We start from the raw sequence: 17,823 nt of genomic DNA on the forward strand, positions 1-17,823 counted from the left end.
GAGAACAAGTCTTACAAGGAGCACCTGAGGGAACTGGGGTTGTTTAGCTGAGAGAAGAGGAGGCTGAGGGCATATCTTATCCCTGTCTACAACTACCTGATTGGTTGTCATAGTGAGGTGGGTGCTGGTCTCTTCTCCCAAGTGACATGTAACAGGATGAGATGGAATGGCCTCAAGTTGCACCAGAAGAGGTTTAGATTGCGCGTCAGGAAAAAGTTCCTCAATGAAAGGGTTGTCAAGCACTGGACTGGGCTTTCCAGGGAGGTTCTAGAGTCACCACCCCTGGCCGTATTTAACAGATGGCTATACGAAATGCTTGGGGATATTGTTTAGTAGTGGACATGTCAGGTTGTGCTTGGTGGTGTCAAAGGTCTTCTTTAACCTACTGATTCTGTGATTCTTACTAGAGGAGAAAGCAGAAAGGAACTAGAGTGCAGCAGCCAGAGCCTCATGCCTCTGTCTTTACCCAGCAAGACTCAGTACAGCCCAGAGCTACCTTTCCTGCACATGCCCCCAGCCCAGGGATTCTGCCCCCATCCTTTGCCTTCCCCTTTTGCCATCAACCTCAATGGGCATGTGCTTTCCTCCCACCAGCCTTCCCTCACAAAAAGACAACCATGCCACACATTGTGCCGCCTGAGTCCACGCAGAAGACCACCGCTGCCACCTCTGCCACCAGCACATCCAAGACCTCTGTCTCCAGAGAGGCCAGCACCGCTACCAGCACAGAAGTCCCCCTGACGAGGACGTCACCAAGCACCAGCCCTCCACCAGCTCATAGCACCTCCCTCACCACCTGGCTGTCCTCTACCACCATGTCCACTGTCTCCTCCACCTCAACACCAACCACCACCCATAAACCTACACAGACAATCATAAGGCACAAGGCCTCTTCCCCATCAATGCCTGCTCCAAAAGAGTCACCCACACCTGAGTTCTCCACTCCCTCCACAGCCAAAACCAGCCCACTGCCATCACTTGCTCCTTCCCTCTCCTCAACTCTGTCCTCAACATGGCTGAGCTCCTTGCACTCTGGTAAGACTACTCCTCCTCTACCTACCTCTCATGCTACTATGTTCCGTTCCTCCCTTCCTCCCTTCATGTCTTCCTCCCTTCCTGCCTTCCTTCATCTCTTTGTGGCTTTTTTCTTTCCAATACACTAACAACACAAAGGCATTAATTTGTTGCTCTCCCTTTGTACCCATATTCCAAATTCTTTCCTCATAAGCACTTTGGAATGGCCTGACTCTGCTATGGACCTGGGGCTCCCACCACTCCCATGGAGTCTGGTCTGCCTGTTGGGAGGAGGCATATGATAAGCCCTCTCTGTTCCTTGAAGGCAGACATTCAGATCAGCAGTGGCTCCTTTGCTACCGAGAGGCAGAGAGTGCCTGCTTGTGTGAAGGCAGCCTTTAGAGACTGTCCTTGTCTCCCCATTTGTGGGCAGAAACCAGACGAGGACTAGAGGGCAGCAGTGAGTGGTCCACACCTCCCCCTCTGCCCAGCCAGACTCAGTGCAGCCCAGCAATGCCTTTCATGAACACACCCCAAGCCCAGGGATCCTCCCCACGTCCTTTGCCTTCCCGCCCTTGCCCTTATCCTCAATAGTCTTGTGCTTTCCTCCCAACAGCCTTCCCTCACACAAAGACAACCATGCCAGAACTGGTTTTCTGGAACATGCCCACAGCCTGGGGATTCTCCCCACATCCTTTGCCTTCCCCTTTTGCCCTCAAATTCAATGTTCATGTGCTTTCCTTCTGCCAGCCTTCCCTCACACAAAGACAACCATGCCACACACTGTGCTGCCTGAGTCCACACAGAAGACCACCGCTGCCACCTCTGCCACCAGCACCTTCAAGACCTCTGTCTCCAGAGAGGCCAGCACCATTACCAGCACTGAAGTCCCCCCGACAGGGACGACTGCGAACCCCAGCTCTCCAGCTCCTGCCAGTACCTCTCTGACCACCCGGCTGACCTCTGCTGCCGCCGCGTCCCCTGTCTCCTCCACCTCAATCTCAACCACCACCCACGAACCTACGCGGACAACCATAAGGCACAAGGCCTCATCCCCATCAACGCCTGCTCCAAAAGAGTCACCCACACCTGAGTTCTCCTCTCCCTCCACAGCCAAAACCAGCCAGCTGCCATCACTTGCTCCTTCCCCTTCCTCTACTCTGTCCTCAACATGGCTGAGCTCCTCACACCCCGGTAAGGCTCCCTCCAGCCCTTTCCTTTGCTCTGCCTGTTATTCCCATCTCGCACACTTCCTTCCTTCCTTCCTTCCTTCCTTCCTTCCTTTCTTCCTTCCTTCCTTCCTTCCTTCCTTCCTTCCTTCCTTCCTTCCTTCCTTCCTTCCTATCCACTAACAATGCACAGACACTGGTTTCTTGCCCTCTCTTCGTACCCACATTCCAAATTCCTTTGTCATCAGCGCTTTGGAATGGCCTGACTCTGCTGTGGACCCTGTGCTCCTGCCTCTCCCATGGAGTCTGGTTTGCCTCTTGGGAGGAGGCTGACTCGAAGCCTTCCCTGTTCCTTGGAGGCCGACATTCAGACTGGCAGTGGCTCCTTTTCCAGGGAGAGGCAGAGAGTGCCTGCTTGTGTGAAGGCAGCCTTTAGGCACTGTCCTTGTCCCCCACTGTGATTGTGCCCCTGTACTCGGCATTGGTCTGTCCACACCTCAGATACTGTGTTCAGTTTTGGGAACCTCACAACGAGAAAGATATTGAGGCCTTGTAGCATGTCCACAGAGAGGAACGATGCTGGTGAAGGGGCTGGAGAACAAGTCTTACAAGGAGCACCTGAGGGAACTGGGGTTGTTTAGCTGAGAGAAGAGGAGGCTGAGGGCATATCTTATCCCTGTCTACAACTACCTGATTGGTTGTCATAGTGAGGTGGGTGCTGGTCTCTTCTCCCAAGTGACATGTAACAGGATGAGATGGAATGGCCTCAAGTTGCACCAGAAGAGGTTTAGATTGCGCGTCAGGAAAAAGTTCCTCAATGAAAGGGTTGTCAAGCACTGGACTGGGCTTTCCAGGGAGGTTCTAGAGTCACCACCCCTGGCCGTATTTAACAGATGGCTATACGAAATGCTTGGGGATATTGTTTAGTAGTGGACATGTCAGGTTGTGCTTGGTGGTGTCAAAGGTCTTCTTTAACCTACTGATTCTGTGATTCTTACTAGAGGAGAAAGCAGAAAGGAACTAGAGTGCAGCAGCCAGAGCCTCATGCCTCTGTCTTTACCCAGCAAGACTCAGTACAGCCCAGAGCTACCTTTCCTGCACATGCCCCCAGCCCAGGGATTCTGCCCCCATCCTTTGCCTTCCCCTTTTGCCATCAACCTCAATGGGCATGTGCTTTCCTCCCACCAGCCTTCCCTCACAAAAAGACAACCATGCCACACATTGTGCCGCCTGAGTCCACGCAGAAGACCACCGCTGCCACCTCTGCCACCAGCACATCCAAGACCTCTGTCTCCAGAGAGGCCAGCACCGCTACCAGCACAGAAGTCCCCCTGACGAGGACGTCACCAAGCACCAGCCCTCCACCAGCTCATAGCACCTCCCTCACCACCTGGCTGTCCTCTACCACCATGTCCACTGTCTCCTCCACCTCAACACCAACCACCACCCATAAACCTACACAGACAATCATAAGGCACAAGGCCTCTTCCCCATCAATGCCTGCTCCAAAAGAGTCACCCACACCTGAGTTCTCCACTCCCTCCACAGCCAAAACCAGCCCACTGCCATCACTTGCTCCTTCCCTCTCCTCAACTCTGTCCTCAACATGGCTGAGCTCCTTGCACTCTGGTAAGACTACTCCTCCTCTACCTACCTCTCATGCTACTATGTTCCGTTCCTCCCTTCCTCCCTTCATGTCTTCCTCCCTTCCTGCCTTCCTTCATCTCTTTGTGGCTTTTTTCTTTCCAATACACTAACAACACAAAGGCATTAATTTGTTGCTCTCCCTTTGTACCCATATTCCAAATTCTTTCCTCATAAGCACTTTGGAATGGCCTGACTCTGCTATGGACCTGGGGCTCCCACCACTCCCATGGAGTCTGGTCTGCCTGTTGGGAGGAGGCATATGATAAGCCCTCTCTGTTCCTTGAAGGCAGACATTCAGATCAGCAGTGGCTCCTTTGCTACCGAGAGGCAGAGAGTGCCTGCTTGTGTGAAGGCAGCCTTTAGAGACTGTCCTTGTCTCCCCATTTGTGGGCAGAAACCAGACGAGGACTAGAGGGCAGCAGTGAGTGGTCCACACCTCCCCCTCTGCCCAGCCAGACTCAGTGCAGCCCAGCAATGCCTTTCATGAACACACTCCAAGCCCAGGGATCCTCCCCACGTCCTTTGCCTTCCCGCCCTTGCCCTTATCCTCAATAGTCTTGTGCTTTCCTCCCAACAGCCTTCCCTCACACAAAGACAACCATGCCAGAACTGGTTTTCTGGAACATGCCCACAGCCTGGGGATTCTCCCCACATCCTTTGCCTTCCCCTTTTGCCCTCAAATTCAATGTTCATGTGCTTTCCTTCTGCCAGCCTTCCCTCACACAAAGACAACCATGCCACACACTGTGCTGCCTGAGTCCACACAGAAGACCACCGCTGCCACCTCTGCCACCAGCACCTTCAAGACCTCTGTCTCCAGAGAGGCCAGCACCATTACCAGCACTGAAGTCCCCCCGACAGGGACGACTGCGAACCCCAGCTCTCCAGCTCCTGCCAGTACCTCTCTGACCACCCGGCTGACCTCTGCTGCCGCCGCGTCCCCTGTCTCCTCCACCTCAATCTCAACCACCACCCACAAACCTACGCGGACAACCATAAGGCACAAAGCCTCATCCCCATCAACACCTGCTCCAAAAGAGTCACCTGCGTCTGAGTTCTCCTCTCCCTCCACAGCCAAAACCAGCCAGCTGCCATCACTTGCTCCTTCCCCCTCCTCAACTCTGTCCTCAACATGGCTGAGCTCCTCGCACTCTGGTAAGACTCCTCCTCCTCTACCTACCTTTCATGCTACTATGTTCTGTTCCTCCCTTCCTCCCTTCATGTCTTCCTCCCTTCATGTCTCTCCTGCCCTTTCCACCATTCTACCTATCTCTCATGCTTCTATATTCCCTTCCTTCATTCCTGCCTTCCTGCCTTCGTGAGTTTTTTTTTCCAATACCCTAACAATACAAAGGCATTACTTTGTTGCTCTCCCTTTATATCCATATTCAAAATTCCTTTCTTATCAGCACTTTGGAATGGCCTGACTCTGCTATGGACCTGCGGCTCATGCCTCTCCCATTGAGTCTGGTCGGCCTGTTGGGAGGAGGCTGACTCGAAGCCTTCCCTGTTCCTTGGAGGCCGACATTCAGACTGGCAGTGGCTCCTTTTCCAGGGAGAGGCAGAGAGTTCCTGCTTGTGTGAAGGCAGCCTTTAGGCACTGTCCTTGTCCTCCACTGATTGTGCCCCTGTACTCGGCATTGGTCTGTCCACACCTCAGATACTGTGTTCAGTTTTGGGAACCTCACAACGAGAAAGATATTGAGGCCTTGTAGCATGTCCACAGAGAGGAACGATGCTGGTGAAGGGGCTGGAGAACAAGTCTTACAAGGAGCACCTGAGGGAACTGGGGTTGTTGAGGTGACCGGACGAGATGGAATGGCCTCAGGTTGCAACAGGGAACATTCAGATTGCATATCAGGAAAATGTTCTTCAACTAAAGGGTTATAAAGCGCTTGACTGGGGTTCGCATTCCTGGAGGTATTTAAAATATGGGTAGATTAAGTGCTTAGGGATATTATTTTGTAGTGGACATGTCAGGTTGTGCTTGAATGATGTCAAAGGTCTTCTATAACCTAGTGATTCTATGATTCTTAATGGGGGGAAGTAGAAGGGAACTAAGGGGCAGCAGCTAGAGGCGCACACGTCTCTCTCTGCCCAGGAAAACCACCGCGCTGCGGTGGGTTCCCAATTCGAATACTGTGTTCAGTTTTGAGGCCTTCAGTACAAGAAAGATATTGAGGTTCTGCAGCTGAATGAAGAAGAATGAAGCTGGTGAAGGGGCTGGAGAACAAGTCATACATGGAGCAGCTGAGGGAACTAGGGTTGTTTATCAGGGACTGGAACGGGCTTCCTGAGGAGCTGGTTGAGCCACAATCTCTGGAAGTATTTAAAACACAAGCAGATGAAGTACTTGGGGATATGATTTAGTAGTGGACAGCTACAGTTGGGCTTGATGATGTCAAAGGTGTTTTCCAACCTAGTCATTCTGACTCTTTAGCGGGGAGAAACCAGTTGGGAACTGGAAGGCAGCAGCAAGAGGTCCGTGTCTCCCTGTCTGTCCAGCGAGATGCAGTGCATCCCAGCGCTGCCTTTCTTGCACATACCCCAAAGCCCGGGGCATCTCCCCACATCCTGTGCCTTCCCCTCTTGCCCTCATCCTCAATGGACCTGTGCTTTCCTCCCGACAGCCTTTCCTCACAAAAAAGCAACCATGCCACATACTGTGCTGCCCGAGACCACACAGAAGACAACCACTGCCACCTCTGCCACCAGCACCTCCAGGACCTCTGTCTCCAGAGAGGCCAGCACCCCTGGCAGCATGGAAGTCCCACTGACAAGGACATCTCCAAGCACCAGTTCTCCACCTGCCCCCAGCAGCTCCCCCAGCACCCGGATGACCTCTGCCACCACTTCTACTGTCTCCTCCACCTCTGTCCCAACCACCAGCGCCAAGCATACACCAACAACCATAAGGCCAAAGCCCTCTTCTCCATCAATGCCTAAAGAGTCACCTGCACCAGAGTCCTCCGCTCCCTCCACAGCCAAAACAAGCCCAGTGCCATCGTTTGCTCCTTCCCTCTCCTCAACTCTGTCCTCAACATGGCTGAGCTCCTCTTCTACCATTTCTACAGCCTCCCTCACTTCAGTCCCAACCAATAGCCCAGTGCCTATGCCTCTCACTACTTCCACATTTAGATCCACTAAGAGTAGTACGTCTTTTTACTCCCAAAACACTACATTTACTCCACACAGTAAAACATCTTCATCTGTAGTTGCTACCTCTATCTCTGCCAAGTCTGCTCCAGCTTTAATCCCAACTGTTTTATCTACAACGGTTACTTTCACTCCCAGTGTTATTACTACTGCTTCTACGGAGTCATCTGAAAGAACTTCTTTGCGAACAACAACAATTACCACTACTCATACTACATCATCAACTCCTTTCACCTCTAGACTTTCAACTTCCTTGCCTTCTGTTGTACCATTAACAGTGCCACAAGGTAACGTATATCCGTATCATTCCTTATTTCATATTTTTTGTTTTAACACATCTTTTCTTTCATCATTGTATTAATTCTTCTATTACATATGCTTTGGTACAACACCGTTTGTATTGTATGCATTGGCTCCATCCTTTTGTTCTTCCTGCAGTTATTTTTTCATCTATTATGTTTTCTTAAGTCTTCAATTTCATGATAACAGTTTCTCTGCTAATGATGTAAACATTAAAAAGCGTGTGTTGAGGAGGCTGACAGGTTGCATATCAGGATAGTGACAGAACTGTTTTCTATTTAACCCTAAAATCCCAGTTAAGAAGCATAAGCAAGATAACTTTTACTTGAACAGGCTTCCTCTTGACTTATCCTGCAGTCCTGTTAGCTCTCATACAACTCTTTCTGAACACTTGAGCATTTTTTGGTATCTCTTCTGCAGGATACCGTTTTCTAATTTTTCAAGGCACAGTAATGTTTTTTTGCTCCTGTGCATAATTAAAGCCTATTATGTTTTGACTGAAGGAATACCAAATTCCTGTACAATTGCACATAAAGGCAGGCACACAAAGCATCCTCTCTACTGGTTTTAAATGGAACTGTATTACAATCTATGGTAGAGGAGTCAAGAACACTGGTGTGAATGGACAAGATGCACTACTTATTTTTAACTGTATTCTGTATAGGTAGCAGTGGCCTAGTTTCTAGTTCTATTTAGAAAGAGTGAGGCAGACAGATTTTATTCAATGTTTCCTAGGATGTGGATTAACCCTTCTAAAAATAAACCAGAATGACATATGCATTGTTCAGTCTGTGAATGGAAGATGGATTTCCGGTGTGGTTCTTTTCTGTATGTTTGTTTGATTTAACCACTGTTTGAGGACCTAGAGAAGAGTTCATGCTTCAGGTTCAGGTAGAATCATAGAATAGTTTGGGTTGGAAGGGACCTTAAAGATCATCTAGTTCCAACCCCCCTGCCATGGGCAGGGACACGTTCTACTAGATCAGGCTGCCCAAGGCCCCATCCAACCCAGCCTTGAACACCTCCATGGATGGGGCACCCCCAACTTCTTCGGGCAACCTCTTCCAGTGGCTCACCACTCTCATTGTGAAGAAATTCTTCCTTATGTCTAGTCTAAACTACTACTCTCTCTGTTAGATCTATGCGGGGGGTTGGAACTACATGATCTTTAAGGTCCCTTCCAACCCAAACTATTCTATGATTCTACATCTAGTCTAACGACTACTCTCAAATGGTGATGTGAGAATCAATATACAGTCAGCTGTAGCAAAACCTTTCATTTTTTCTCAATATTAATCTTGTCAGCTGAGGGCAGCTTGTACAGGTCAGTTAGTTCAGCTATAAGGAATGGCAGGATTATCTACTTGCAGAGCAAGCAACGGAATGCAGTCTGTCCTTCCTCCTACTGTTATATATGTAGTGCAGCACTGAAGAGACTGGTTTCAGGTTTTTCTAGCAGAAAGGAGGCTCAGTTTGACTGTGTGAGCACTGAAAAATGACAATGTGGCCTGAGGAGGTGGAATCTTTTCTATTGCCCCACTCCCTCTGACCCTCTTTTCCTTACATGTTCACAATTTTCACCTCACATAACAGAACTTGAGTAGGAACTCTCATAACTAAGATTTTGCACAGCATAAAAGTTTTGGGCACCTGCTTTAGATTTTCTTCACATTTTTTTTCTAAGAGAAGTACTTCAGAACAGTATCTTCCCAACCATACCATTACCAGGTTTGCTACTTGCAGTTAACAGGCAGTACCTCCCAGTATTTATTTCATTAATTCAGAAAGTCACAAACAAATTATTCTCTTTTCTCTGCACATTTTCCAGCCCTAAATAGAGTAATTCTGGTACTTCTCAGTCTTACAGAATATTAACAATAGCTTTCAGTTAGAAAAAAAGGTCTAGCCTAGCTCTTCATTTAAGATACAGGTGTAGTACCTTAGTCTAGTGTCCAGTTTACAGTTGACTTACTTTTCAATGCCAAATTCCTAGATTCCTACTACAGTATTAACTGAACCTTCCCTGCAACAATATTAAGGTTTGATCCATAAGTTTTCAAGTGGGGAACAGAAATGTGCTCAAAAGAGCATTGTACACAAGCAGTGTTAAAAGTGCATGAACTATTTTCAATGCATTCAACACCTTTGTTCTCCTTAACATAAACTTCAAACGCTATCTTTAAATTCATCAGAAAACTTGTGTTTTCAGTATTTTGTTCCATAAAGTACTTAATATCTTGCTTCAAGTCAGAAGAGAATGCAAGATCAATACATATAATCACTAACTGCTTTGTAGCATTATGCATTCTAGCTAGTAAGTAAAAAAAACCCTGCAGGTAGGCATTTCAATTGTGAACTTCTCATTGCCTATAGATAAATCAATCCTTAAAATGAGTAAATCAAGCATTTTTTTCAAATAAGTAAAATCTATTATGAAGTCTGTACACCAGAAATAATTCCACCAGAATTAGGCAGCTGGTTGTTTTATCTGCATCTTTGTGTTCTCATCAGTGGGCTTGATTTTCTTCTGCTATACTGAATTTGTTCTATATTCTTAACAGGACTTTCTTTGCTCATTTGTAATTCCAGCAACATTTTCTTCGTTGTCCTCCAGGGTAACTATTCACACACACTCACTGCATAGTTTAAAATCTGCTCTTGCTGTGTTACTCACTTGTGACTAGTTAATTGTCTCACGCAACAGGAATGGTTTTCCATGAAACTGTGCGTGGAGGCTGTTGGCACGCAGCAAAGGTCACTCAAGAACACTCAGATAAATCTCAGTTATATATTTTTCTATTTGACAGACCATTGTAAAGAATTCAAATATGAAGAAAAAATAACTTACAAAGGCTGTTCTACAAATGTCACTTTAAGCCGATGTGAAGGATCATGTTCATCTTCAACAAAGTAAGGATAGTTGAGAGATTGTATAGTACTAAAGTTGTATATTTGGCCATCTGTAAGTGGTGATATTTGTTAACTACCCCTCCTTTATAACTCGCAAATAAAAATACAGTTGGCACCTACCAAGCAATGTAGCATAACAGTATAAGCCATCTAACTAGAAACAAAAATAAGGTCATTTAGTACAAGGGATTTAAATTTTAAATAGGAAAAGTAGGTGTTGTTTGTGGGTTTTTTTTAAGAATACAGACATAAAAGCTGTAGTATTTTGGGGTTTTTTTCTTGTTGTTTTGGGTTTTTTTCACTTGTGGTTTTTTTATTAGTTAGTTTGTTTTGCTTTTGGCTTTGTTTTTAAGGTGGAAAAGGTCAGTTAAAGTACAAATACCTGTTTTCAAATAGCCAGGACAGCAAAACCAAGAAATTTTTCTCACCTAAATACATGATGTCACTTCAGCTGCCTCAATGTTCTCCTAACTGCAATTCAGGGATATTTTATAATTACTTCATGATTTTTCAGAAGTGCAAAAGGAGAACAGGGGAAAAAAAAAACTGTCATTTTTCCAGTGAGGTCTGAGGCCTAGTAGCTATAAGCCCTTTGAAAAATCAGTCTTTAGAAGGAAGGCAGAAGCTCAGTACACCTGAACTCCTGCAGTAGTTACCATGAAAACTTAAAAAAGTTAATCGCTGCACTGTCTGCAGTTCTGTAATTGACAGAACCATTACACTCTAAGGATTGTGTTCTTTCCTCTGTTTTTTATGTTTAGTGTTCAGATACTTGAAAATCTGTAAGCATAAAATGCTGTATTTAAATCCTAACTGAACCTCCCTCTCTTCCAAACAGGTTGAATGTTGAGAAGATGATGGTCAGCACAGCATGTGGCTGCTGTAGGCCACTTCAACTTCTTAAGAAGGAATTCCAACTCCCATGTCCAGACCCAGATAACCCTGGAAAAAGGCTTGTTACAGAAATAATTGTATTTAATGGCTGTGCTTGTAACTTTGACAGCTGTATAAATTAGGCAGAGCTCCAGCTGGCCTCAGATACTAATCTTTTAATATTAAACATCGATCACAATGACTGCTTATTGCTGGGAGTTCTCTAGTATTGATTGTAAAGGATAGCCTTGCAGTGAGGCTTCTCAGCAGGTACCTGGGGTGTCAATGAAGTTAACTGATAAATTATTCCTAATCAGGAAGGGGGTGAGAGGGTGCAGGGGAGAAAATAAAACAAACCACTGACAGGATAGGACTTAGGAGGGAATACCATGTCAGAGACTGTCTGGCCTTGCTCAGGGTGGTATTTTTTAATGAAAGGCTAAAAACTGGCCTATGCACTGTGCAATAACAGAAATTTGACTTTCAAATAAAGTAGAAAGAATTGAATTTGCTAACTTATTTCTCATTATTTGACCAATTATTTTAACTGAAAACAGTATGTTAGGTTCACTACAGTTGAACTTGGATCTGTGGAATAGTGCATTGCATCACTGGGAGAAGAGACAAACGAGGTGACCCATTTCCTTTCCTTTGAAAGTGAGCACACCACTTGTGATTGTCATATATACACAGTCACTGTCAGAAAGAAAGGTGCTACATGCACCAAAAGCTAAGTGTGAGCTTTCTACATGCAACCTTAATGCAGTGGAACATTTCCAGAAATGATCAGCACAGACGCGTACTGGCTTTTGAACAAAGCAGAAATTTGCAAGGCATTGCCCTGCAAGAAATCAAAGACCATGTATGTCTAAAAGGGTACAGGTAGTTCACTCACAAGCAATTACTACTTCCTCCTAGTAGAGAGCATTCTTTACTACTGTGTTTGCAATTCATTTAAGAAAAAGTTGTATGAATGCACAGAAGCTCATAGTGTCCAGGTATTTTTTTCTTTAGGTAAGTTTTAGAGAAGTACTAAGAATCTGAAGCACACCTAAGTTTGAGTGAGGTTATTTAGCAGTTTAGAGTCTCCCTTTTTACCGTGACATCAACTTTTTCTTGTACAAGTTCTGCCTGTATGTAATACAGGTGTACGGTTCACAGCCTCAACCATACACCACTGTTACACCAGTTTATTGCAGCATGTACTATTAATATACTATGTTAATATACATTACATGCAAGTATTCTTTACACTTAAATAACCCCAGACAAAAAAAGGACAGTTTAATTACTGTTCTAATCATTTATTTCATCTTAATACGCTCTTCTGATGCATATAGTCTAATATATAGTCTTCTATATGAAAATTCTCCGCTTAAATCGACAGAACTTTGTTTTATACAAATAAGACAATCACCATAAATGTTACATACTGGAGTGTAGGTCAAGAATGAACATAAGCTACCTGTTTTGCTATTCAGTTATTTTCACATGTCAATGCCTGAAAATACTGTACTTAAACAATAACACTGTTTACTGCAGAAATTACTTTGTCTGCTTGACAGGTTACATCACTTCAGTAAGTTAACCATCATTCACAAAAAAATAATAAAGTATTTGTCCTTAATTTGTCTACTTTTCTGCTCATGGCTTCATTGAGCTGATATTTAATACAAAGAGTGAACAGTCATAAGCTTAACACAGTCACCACTGAAAAGACATTATCCCTTACCCCCCTCCTTCCCACACTTTTGATGCACATTTTAGCATGTCCAAAGCACACCAAAGCAAAGTGAACTAATGTAGTGCAGTGTTTCAAGGTGTCCTTTAATGAGGGCACTGAATATTTTCAGGGAGAGATACACAACAGGATTTGGAAAAAAAGAACTAGAAGCTCCTCCCCTGTCTTTGCTAAAACTCCCTTTAGTTCAGCACATCAGATTTTTAACATAGCAGCCAGCAGCATGGTAAAGATAACAGGACTAATTAAGAGACGTATGGTATCCAAAGGACAAAACATAAGGTAGTCTATTACTATTCTGCCAACTGCCCGACCTCATTGCAGAACTGCTCATGAAGATTTGCAAAAGACATTGCTTGTGATCAAAGAGCCTTGATTAGCTACTTGAAAAGCAATAACAGGGCCAAATGTTCAAGAGAACTTTTGCACAAAGACCAGGTCTATAGCCAAGTTTTCAGTCATAATATTCATAGTTAACAGCCATTTCTGGGAAAAAAAAAAAACAAACAACCAAAAACCAAATCTCTCCCCAAACCCACATACTACAGCCAAACCTTTGTTCCTCATTTTCCACTTGCACTTAAGTACAATCATTAGCCTTCAACCAAAGAAAATGATAATCACCCCATTCCATTAACTCAAGATATCGAAGGAAAAAAGCAAGGTGCACTCATTCATGTAGAATCCTATCCCCTGCTGTGCACTGGGCAGCATGACAGAAGCTTCATTTAAATGTCTTTTCAATGTCATCACTATTACTCAGAACCTTTATTTCATGGGCCCAATTGGCTGTATGTGTTGTGAGACACCAGTCCCATGCCTCCTTTAAATAACCGCAAGGAAATCTTGATCAAAGGTTAACTTCTCATGTCAGCAGCAGCTGACTTCGTTCATCATGACCGGTAGTATTCACTGACAACTGCTCACGGTTTCTAACTGCACTACCTCACCAGCTTTGTTTCAGCAGCCTTTATCGCACTGTAAGGCTTGAAGAGTGTGAACATTTTTAGGCCTTTCACTGTCAGTCTCAACACAAGTCTTCTACACTATGTTGGATATTTTTACCAGCACTGACAGGAAACTGTTCAGACACCAGTTATTCAGCCTCTTGTGTTTTAACATTGCTGTACACGGGGAAAAAATATTGTTTAAAATTACATTTTCATCTAAAAAAAGTGTATGTCTTAGCCCTTCAAGGGCCCATTTCTTCCTCTTCTTTCACATAATACCAGATTCTGCAGTTAGATCACATGATTGGGACTATTACTTGCTAAGTCTGAAGGGAAACAGAAAAAACACAGAATATTTAACTTCACTTGGACTAACAACAAACAAGCTAACTCATTCACCATCTACTAGAGAAGCTTACCTCATTATGTGAGATGAGCAGAAGAATTAAGAATAGCATTTGTGTTCAACCCATTTTCCAAAGGCAGAAACCATTACAATGTAAATTATTACAAGATTATTAGTTTAGGACTGGTCCTGTGACATTTGTCAAAGGCTGGCAACACTCAACATAAATGTTCACTTGAACTGGATTCAAACACTTTTTGGCATCTGCCCATCCATCCAGTACAAGACTTGCAGTAATGTTCAACTTTACAAAGTTTTGACTCTACATTAACATCTACAGAAACCTTACTGAGCAGCATTACCTTGGTTTCTTACAGGCATGGCAGAGGGAGTACATGTTAAAGGTACAAAGGCAGAATGTTACTAGCCATTTCCAGTTGAAATCCTTGGTTACCACATCTAAATTAAATTCCCTTTATAAGTTTAAAAGCCTGACCTTTGCAAAAAAAACAGAAGCACAAGACAGCGCTCCCACCCTTTGTGTAACACATCAAAAGCCATTTTTAATGTCAAAAGTCACTTTCCTGTGCTGTACATTTTATAGTCTTAACTTCAAACAAGGGTCAAATCCTATTAAGGTAGGGAGCTGGTATTGGTTAACATTGCAGTACTCAGACAGTGATGTACAAGACATTTATTTGCAGTATGATGACAGTGATATAAATGGGAAAAACAAAACTGCCATGGTTAATATTAAAACTGTTCTGACAGCAATTCACATAATCTCTGAGATACAGCTTCTTTACTTGTTCGTAGTGTGAGCCTATACATCTGAAAAAGAACATAAGATATTATTTATTGTTTAAACACAGTTTGGTATTAAATGAATGCACAGTCAACTATTAAAAGCTACTGGTTATTTCTTATTTGTTTTGCTATACTTGGTAGGAGAAAGATCTCAATTTACAACATTCAGAGGCAGCCAGCCACCAAGCAACACAGCTTTTGAAAGCCACAGGCTGGAGTACCTCTTCAAATCTTTGTTGAGTTACCATTGTTCTAATATTTGTAGGCTTTAACAGCAAGGCATTATCCAAAATTTTTCTTTAAGAGAAGTAAATAATGTGGAAAAAAATCCTAAGATTCTCTACTACCAGTTCCTCTGAAAATAGGAGACTTACACCCAAAAATTTTAGTCCTCAGTTAACTTTGATAATACCTCTATCAAAATCCTTGAAGAATAAATTTCTTAACATTGTATCCACTTACTTATGCTTTCTATTTTAGCAAGTCATTCTTTAATCAATATAAAATGGCAAAGGGAATTATACTTAATCTTGTCCAAGGTGCACAAAACAAACATTAAATGTTTCCAACTAGTTCAAGAGAAGATGAGACTCCACTGACAAGCCACAATAATACAATCTCTTCCATCAGGAAAGAGAAATAATATGAAGCAGCAGCTTATCAAACTGGGCCAAGACCAGCTACTACAACTTAATTTCTTGTTGGAGTCTACATTCACAATTTGCTATTGCAATTGTGATTTAAAATAAATACCTTAAAGAAGCTTAGGATATACACAGATATTTACTGCAAACAAACAAGAAGTTGTATTTAAGCTGTATATATCTAAACAGATACCTGTGCCTGGAGGTTAGGTTCAAGGCGCAGCAAGCATCCAATCTGAGTAGTTTTTGTATGTATGATACCAGCACCAACAAAGTTAGCAGGATTGGGATCTACCTCCTCAAGTAGGGCTGATCCAAACCCAATTATCTATGAAAGATATTCAGAAGATTTAGATGTGGAGACAGTGGGACACCAAGTCTACCCAAGCACAGCCACACCAACGAGCAAAACAAGTAGAAGTGTTCAAGACATTGAAGAACTATCCAATACTGATTTTACTACAACAAATTTGTGAAATGACAGCGAGCCTGAAAATGAGCTGTTCCTGAAAAGAAGTTTCTTTGCAAAAATAACTGAGAAGTTAGATTCAATATATGTCTCTCCTGGTTTTGATAAAGACATTCTTGTCTTACGCTAGTCACTTTGAAGTCATTTATACAAAAAGTAATGGGTTGTCCTTTCTAACTACGAACTCCAATATAAATTAAGGCTTGAAGTACCTTCCAAATCAGTTTTAAACACTGAATTGATATTTTCCTAAATAGCTTAAAGTTTCTGGCTGCTACTTAAGACCATAACTAATTCAAGACCGACCGAGAAACAAGTCTGTTCAACCCAGCACTGCCAACGGTATGTTACACAACATGGACTTGCTCTTAAACAGGATGATCCAATCGCCATATAAACCAAGATGAACAAAGTTTGGGTATACACTACAAATTAAAAATACCATACTGCCACTCACCTTTGCTTTTGTGATCTCTGCATCCATCGGGTGCTTTGCTTTAAAGATATTCTGTACTTCTTGTTTTGGACTGCAAGACAAGGCAAGAAAATTACATGGTATAATACATGTATTATGTACAGCTTTGTTCCATAGCAACTAATTATTTTGGCAGAGTTTATAACTCAAAGGGTTAAGTATAGGATGGAGCACTGCACCAGCAACATTCACAATGCATCCTCTTTTTCTTCCCTTGAAGGAGGGAAGAGCCCAAGCCCAAGTACAAAGTCTTACTTGCTCAGTTGCTTCCAACGCTGAAAAAAGTCTTGAGAAGACATCTCTGTTGGCTGGAAAAATTTATTCAGTGTGATGGGCAATTTTACTGAAAGATTTTGAAATGTTCCGCCATACCTGCATATGGAATAGAAAGAACATGGTATATGCAGACAGTGTCAGCAGCCTCTCAGCCTCAATCAACCAAGCATTTGGGGATGAATTAAGCTGCAATTGTTTACAATTAATATCCATCAACTGCAGATGTTATTTCTAAGACAGTTTTAACCCTTTGTTAAATAAATTTGATTGCTCTGCTAAAATGGCACATGAAAGTGAACTGGCAGGACTTCTCATATGGATTTCTCAGTCTCAACAAAGGTTATTATCTTTTTAGATAGTACCCACCACAGAAGTGAAAATATAACCCTATGAAAACATACCAGTAAGATCCAGAGTAGACAACAGAATGTAGCCCAGAAATTAGGATTTTTCCAAAGCTGATGCTGAATGGACATAAAATCCTATTTTTGGTTGCATGCATTTCCAATTTGAGTTTTTTGCAGAAATGTTTTTGCCTTCAGAAAGGGGAAGTTACTAAGTATATTCCTGTCAAGGTTTCTTAAGCAAACAGGAAGACTGCTGTTTTATACGGAGAGTGGAAGGAGAAGTCATGGAGACATTTTATCAGTAGCTGTGTCTTGATTAGTTCTGAGTTGATTTTTTGGGTTTTTTTTTCTTTTTTAAAAACAAACAAACAAACAAACAACAACCCACATAGTTCAAAGCGGATTCTCCACCTTCTGCAGTAGCTTAAAGCTTTGTTAGATCAACTTTTCAAGTAAGTTGTCTACTCCAGCCAGCTTTATGTGTCCATATTCTACCATCAGTCAGAGGACCAGGACAAATTTAATATCTTTCACCTACTGTATTCACTAGTATTTGAATTCTGTGTTTTACCTGAATTGAATGTTCAGGATTGGAGCTTCCATGAAGTCTGACACACATTCAATGTTCACAACCTGCTGAACCTGTGCACCTCCATCCACTGTGGGGTCAACAGGTTTTGTCTGAAGATTCAGGCATAA

General features: G+C 43.4%; 2 protein-coding genes across 6 annotated transcripts in view; one reads left to right on the forward strand and one right to left on the reverse strand.

Annotated features, from left to right (window-relative positions):
- The window catches only part of MUC6 (mucin 6, oligomeric mucus/gel-forming), a 57,089-nt gene extending 43,410 nt beyond the window's left edge, over positions 1-13,679 (forward strand). The window contains exons 35-41 of the mRNA XM_054068124.1: positions 595-1,035; positions 3,372-3,812; positions 4,542-4,985; positions 6,461-6,718; positions 6,938-7,273; positions 10,094-10,196; positions 11,035-13,679. Of these exons, the coding sequence (XP_053924099.1) occupies positions 595-1,035; positions 3,372-3,812; positions 4,542-4,985; positions 6,461-6,718; positions 6,938-7,273; positions 10,094-10,196; positions 11,035-11,212 (2,201 nt within the window). The 3' untranslated portion in view covers positions 11,213-13,679. The remainder of the gene's footprint in view (positions 1-594; positions 1,036-3,371; positions 3,813-4,541; positions 4,986-6,460; positions 6,719-6,937; positions 7,274-10,093; positions 10,197-11,034) is intronic.
- Positions 12,733-17,823, reverse strand: part of AP2A2 (adaptor related protein complex 2 subunit alpha 2) — a 43,967-nt gene continuing 38,876 nt past the window's right edge. For all 5 annotated transcript variants that reach the window (XM_054067255.1, XM_054067254.1, XM_054067257.1 and 2 more), the window contains 5 exons: positions 17,696-17,819; positions 16,757-16,873; positions 16,484-16,553; positions 15,751-15,885; positions 12,733-14,937 (listed from right to left, as the gene is read on the reverse strand). In XM_054067255.1, the coding sequence (XP_053923230.1) occupies positions 14,860-14,937; positions 15,751-15,885; positions 16,484-16,553; positions 16,757-16,873; positions 17,696-17,819 (524 nt within the window). In that variant the 3' untranslated portion in view covers positions 12,733-14,859. The remainder of the gene's footprint in view (positions 14,938-15,750; positions 15,886-16,483; positions 16,554-16,756; positions 16,874-17,695; positions 17,820-17,823) is intronic.

The sequence above is a fragment of the Cuculus canorus genome, chromosome 5 (assembly GCF_017976375.1).
Source record: "Cuculus canorus isolate bCucCan1 chromosome 5, bCucCan1.pri, whole genome shotgun sequence".
NCBI classification, from domain to species: Eukaryota; Metazoa; Chordata; class Aves; order Cuculiformes; family Cuculidae; genus Cuculus; species Cuculus canorus.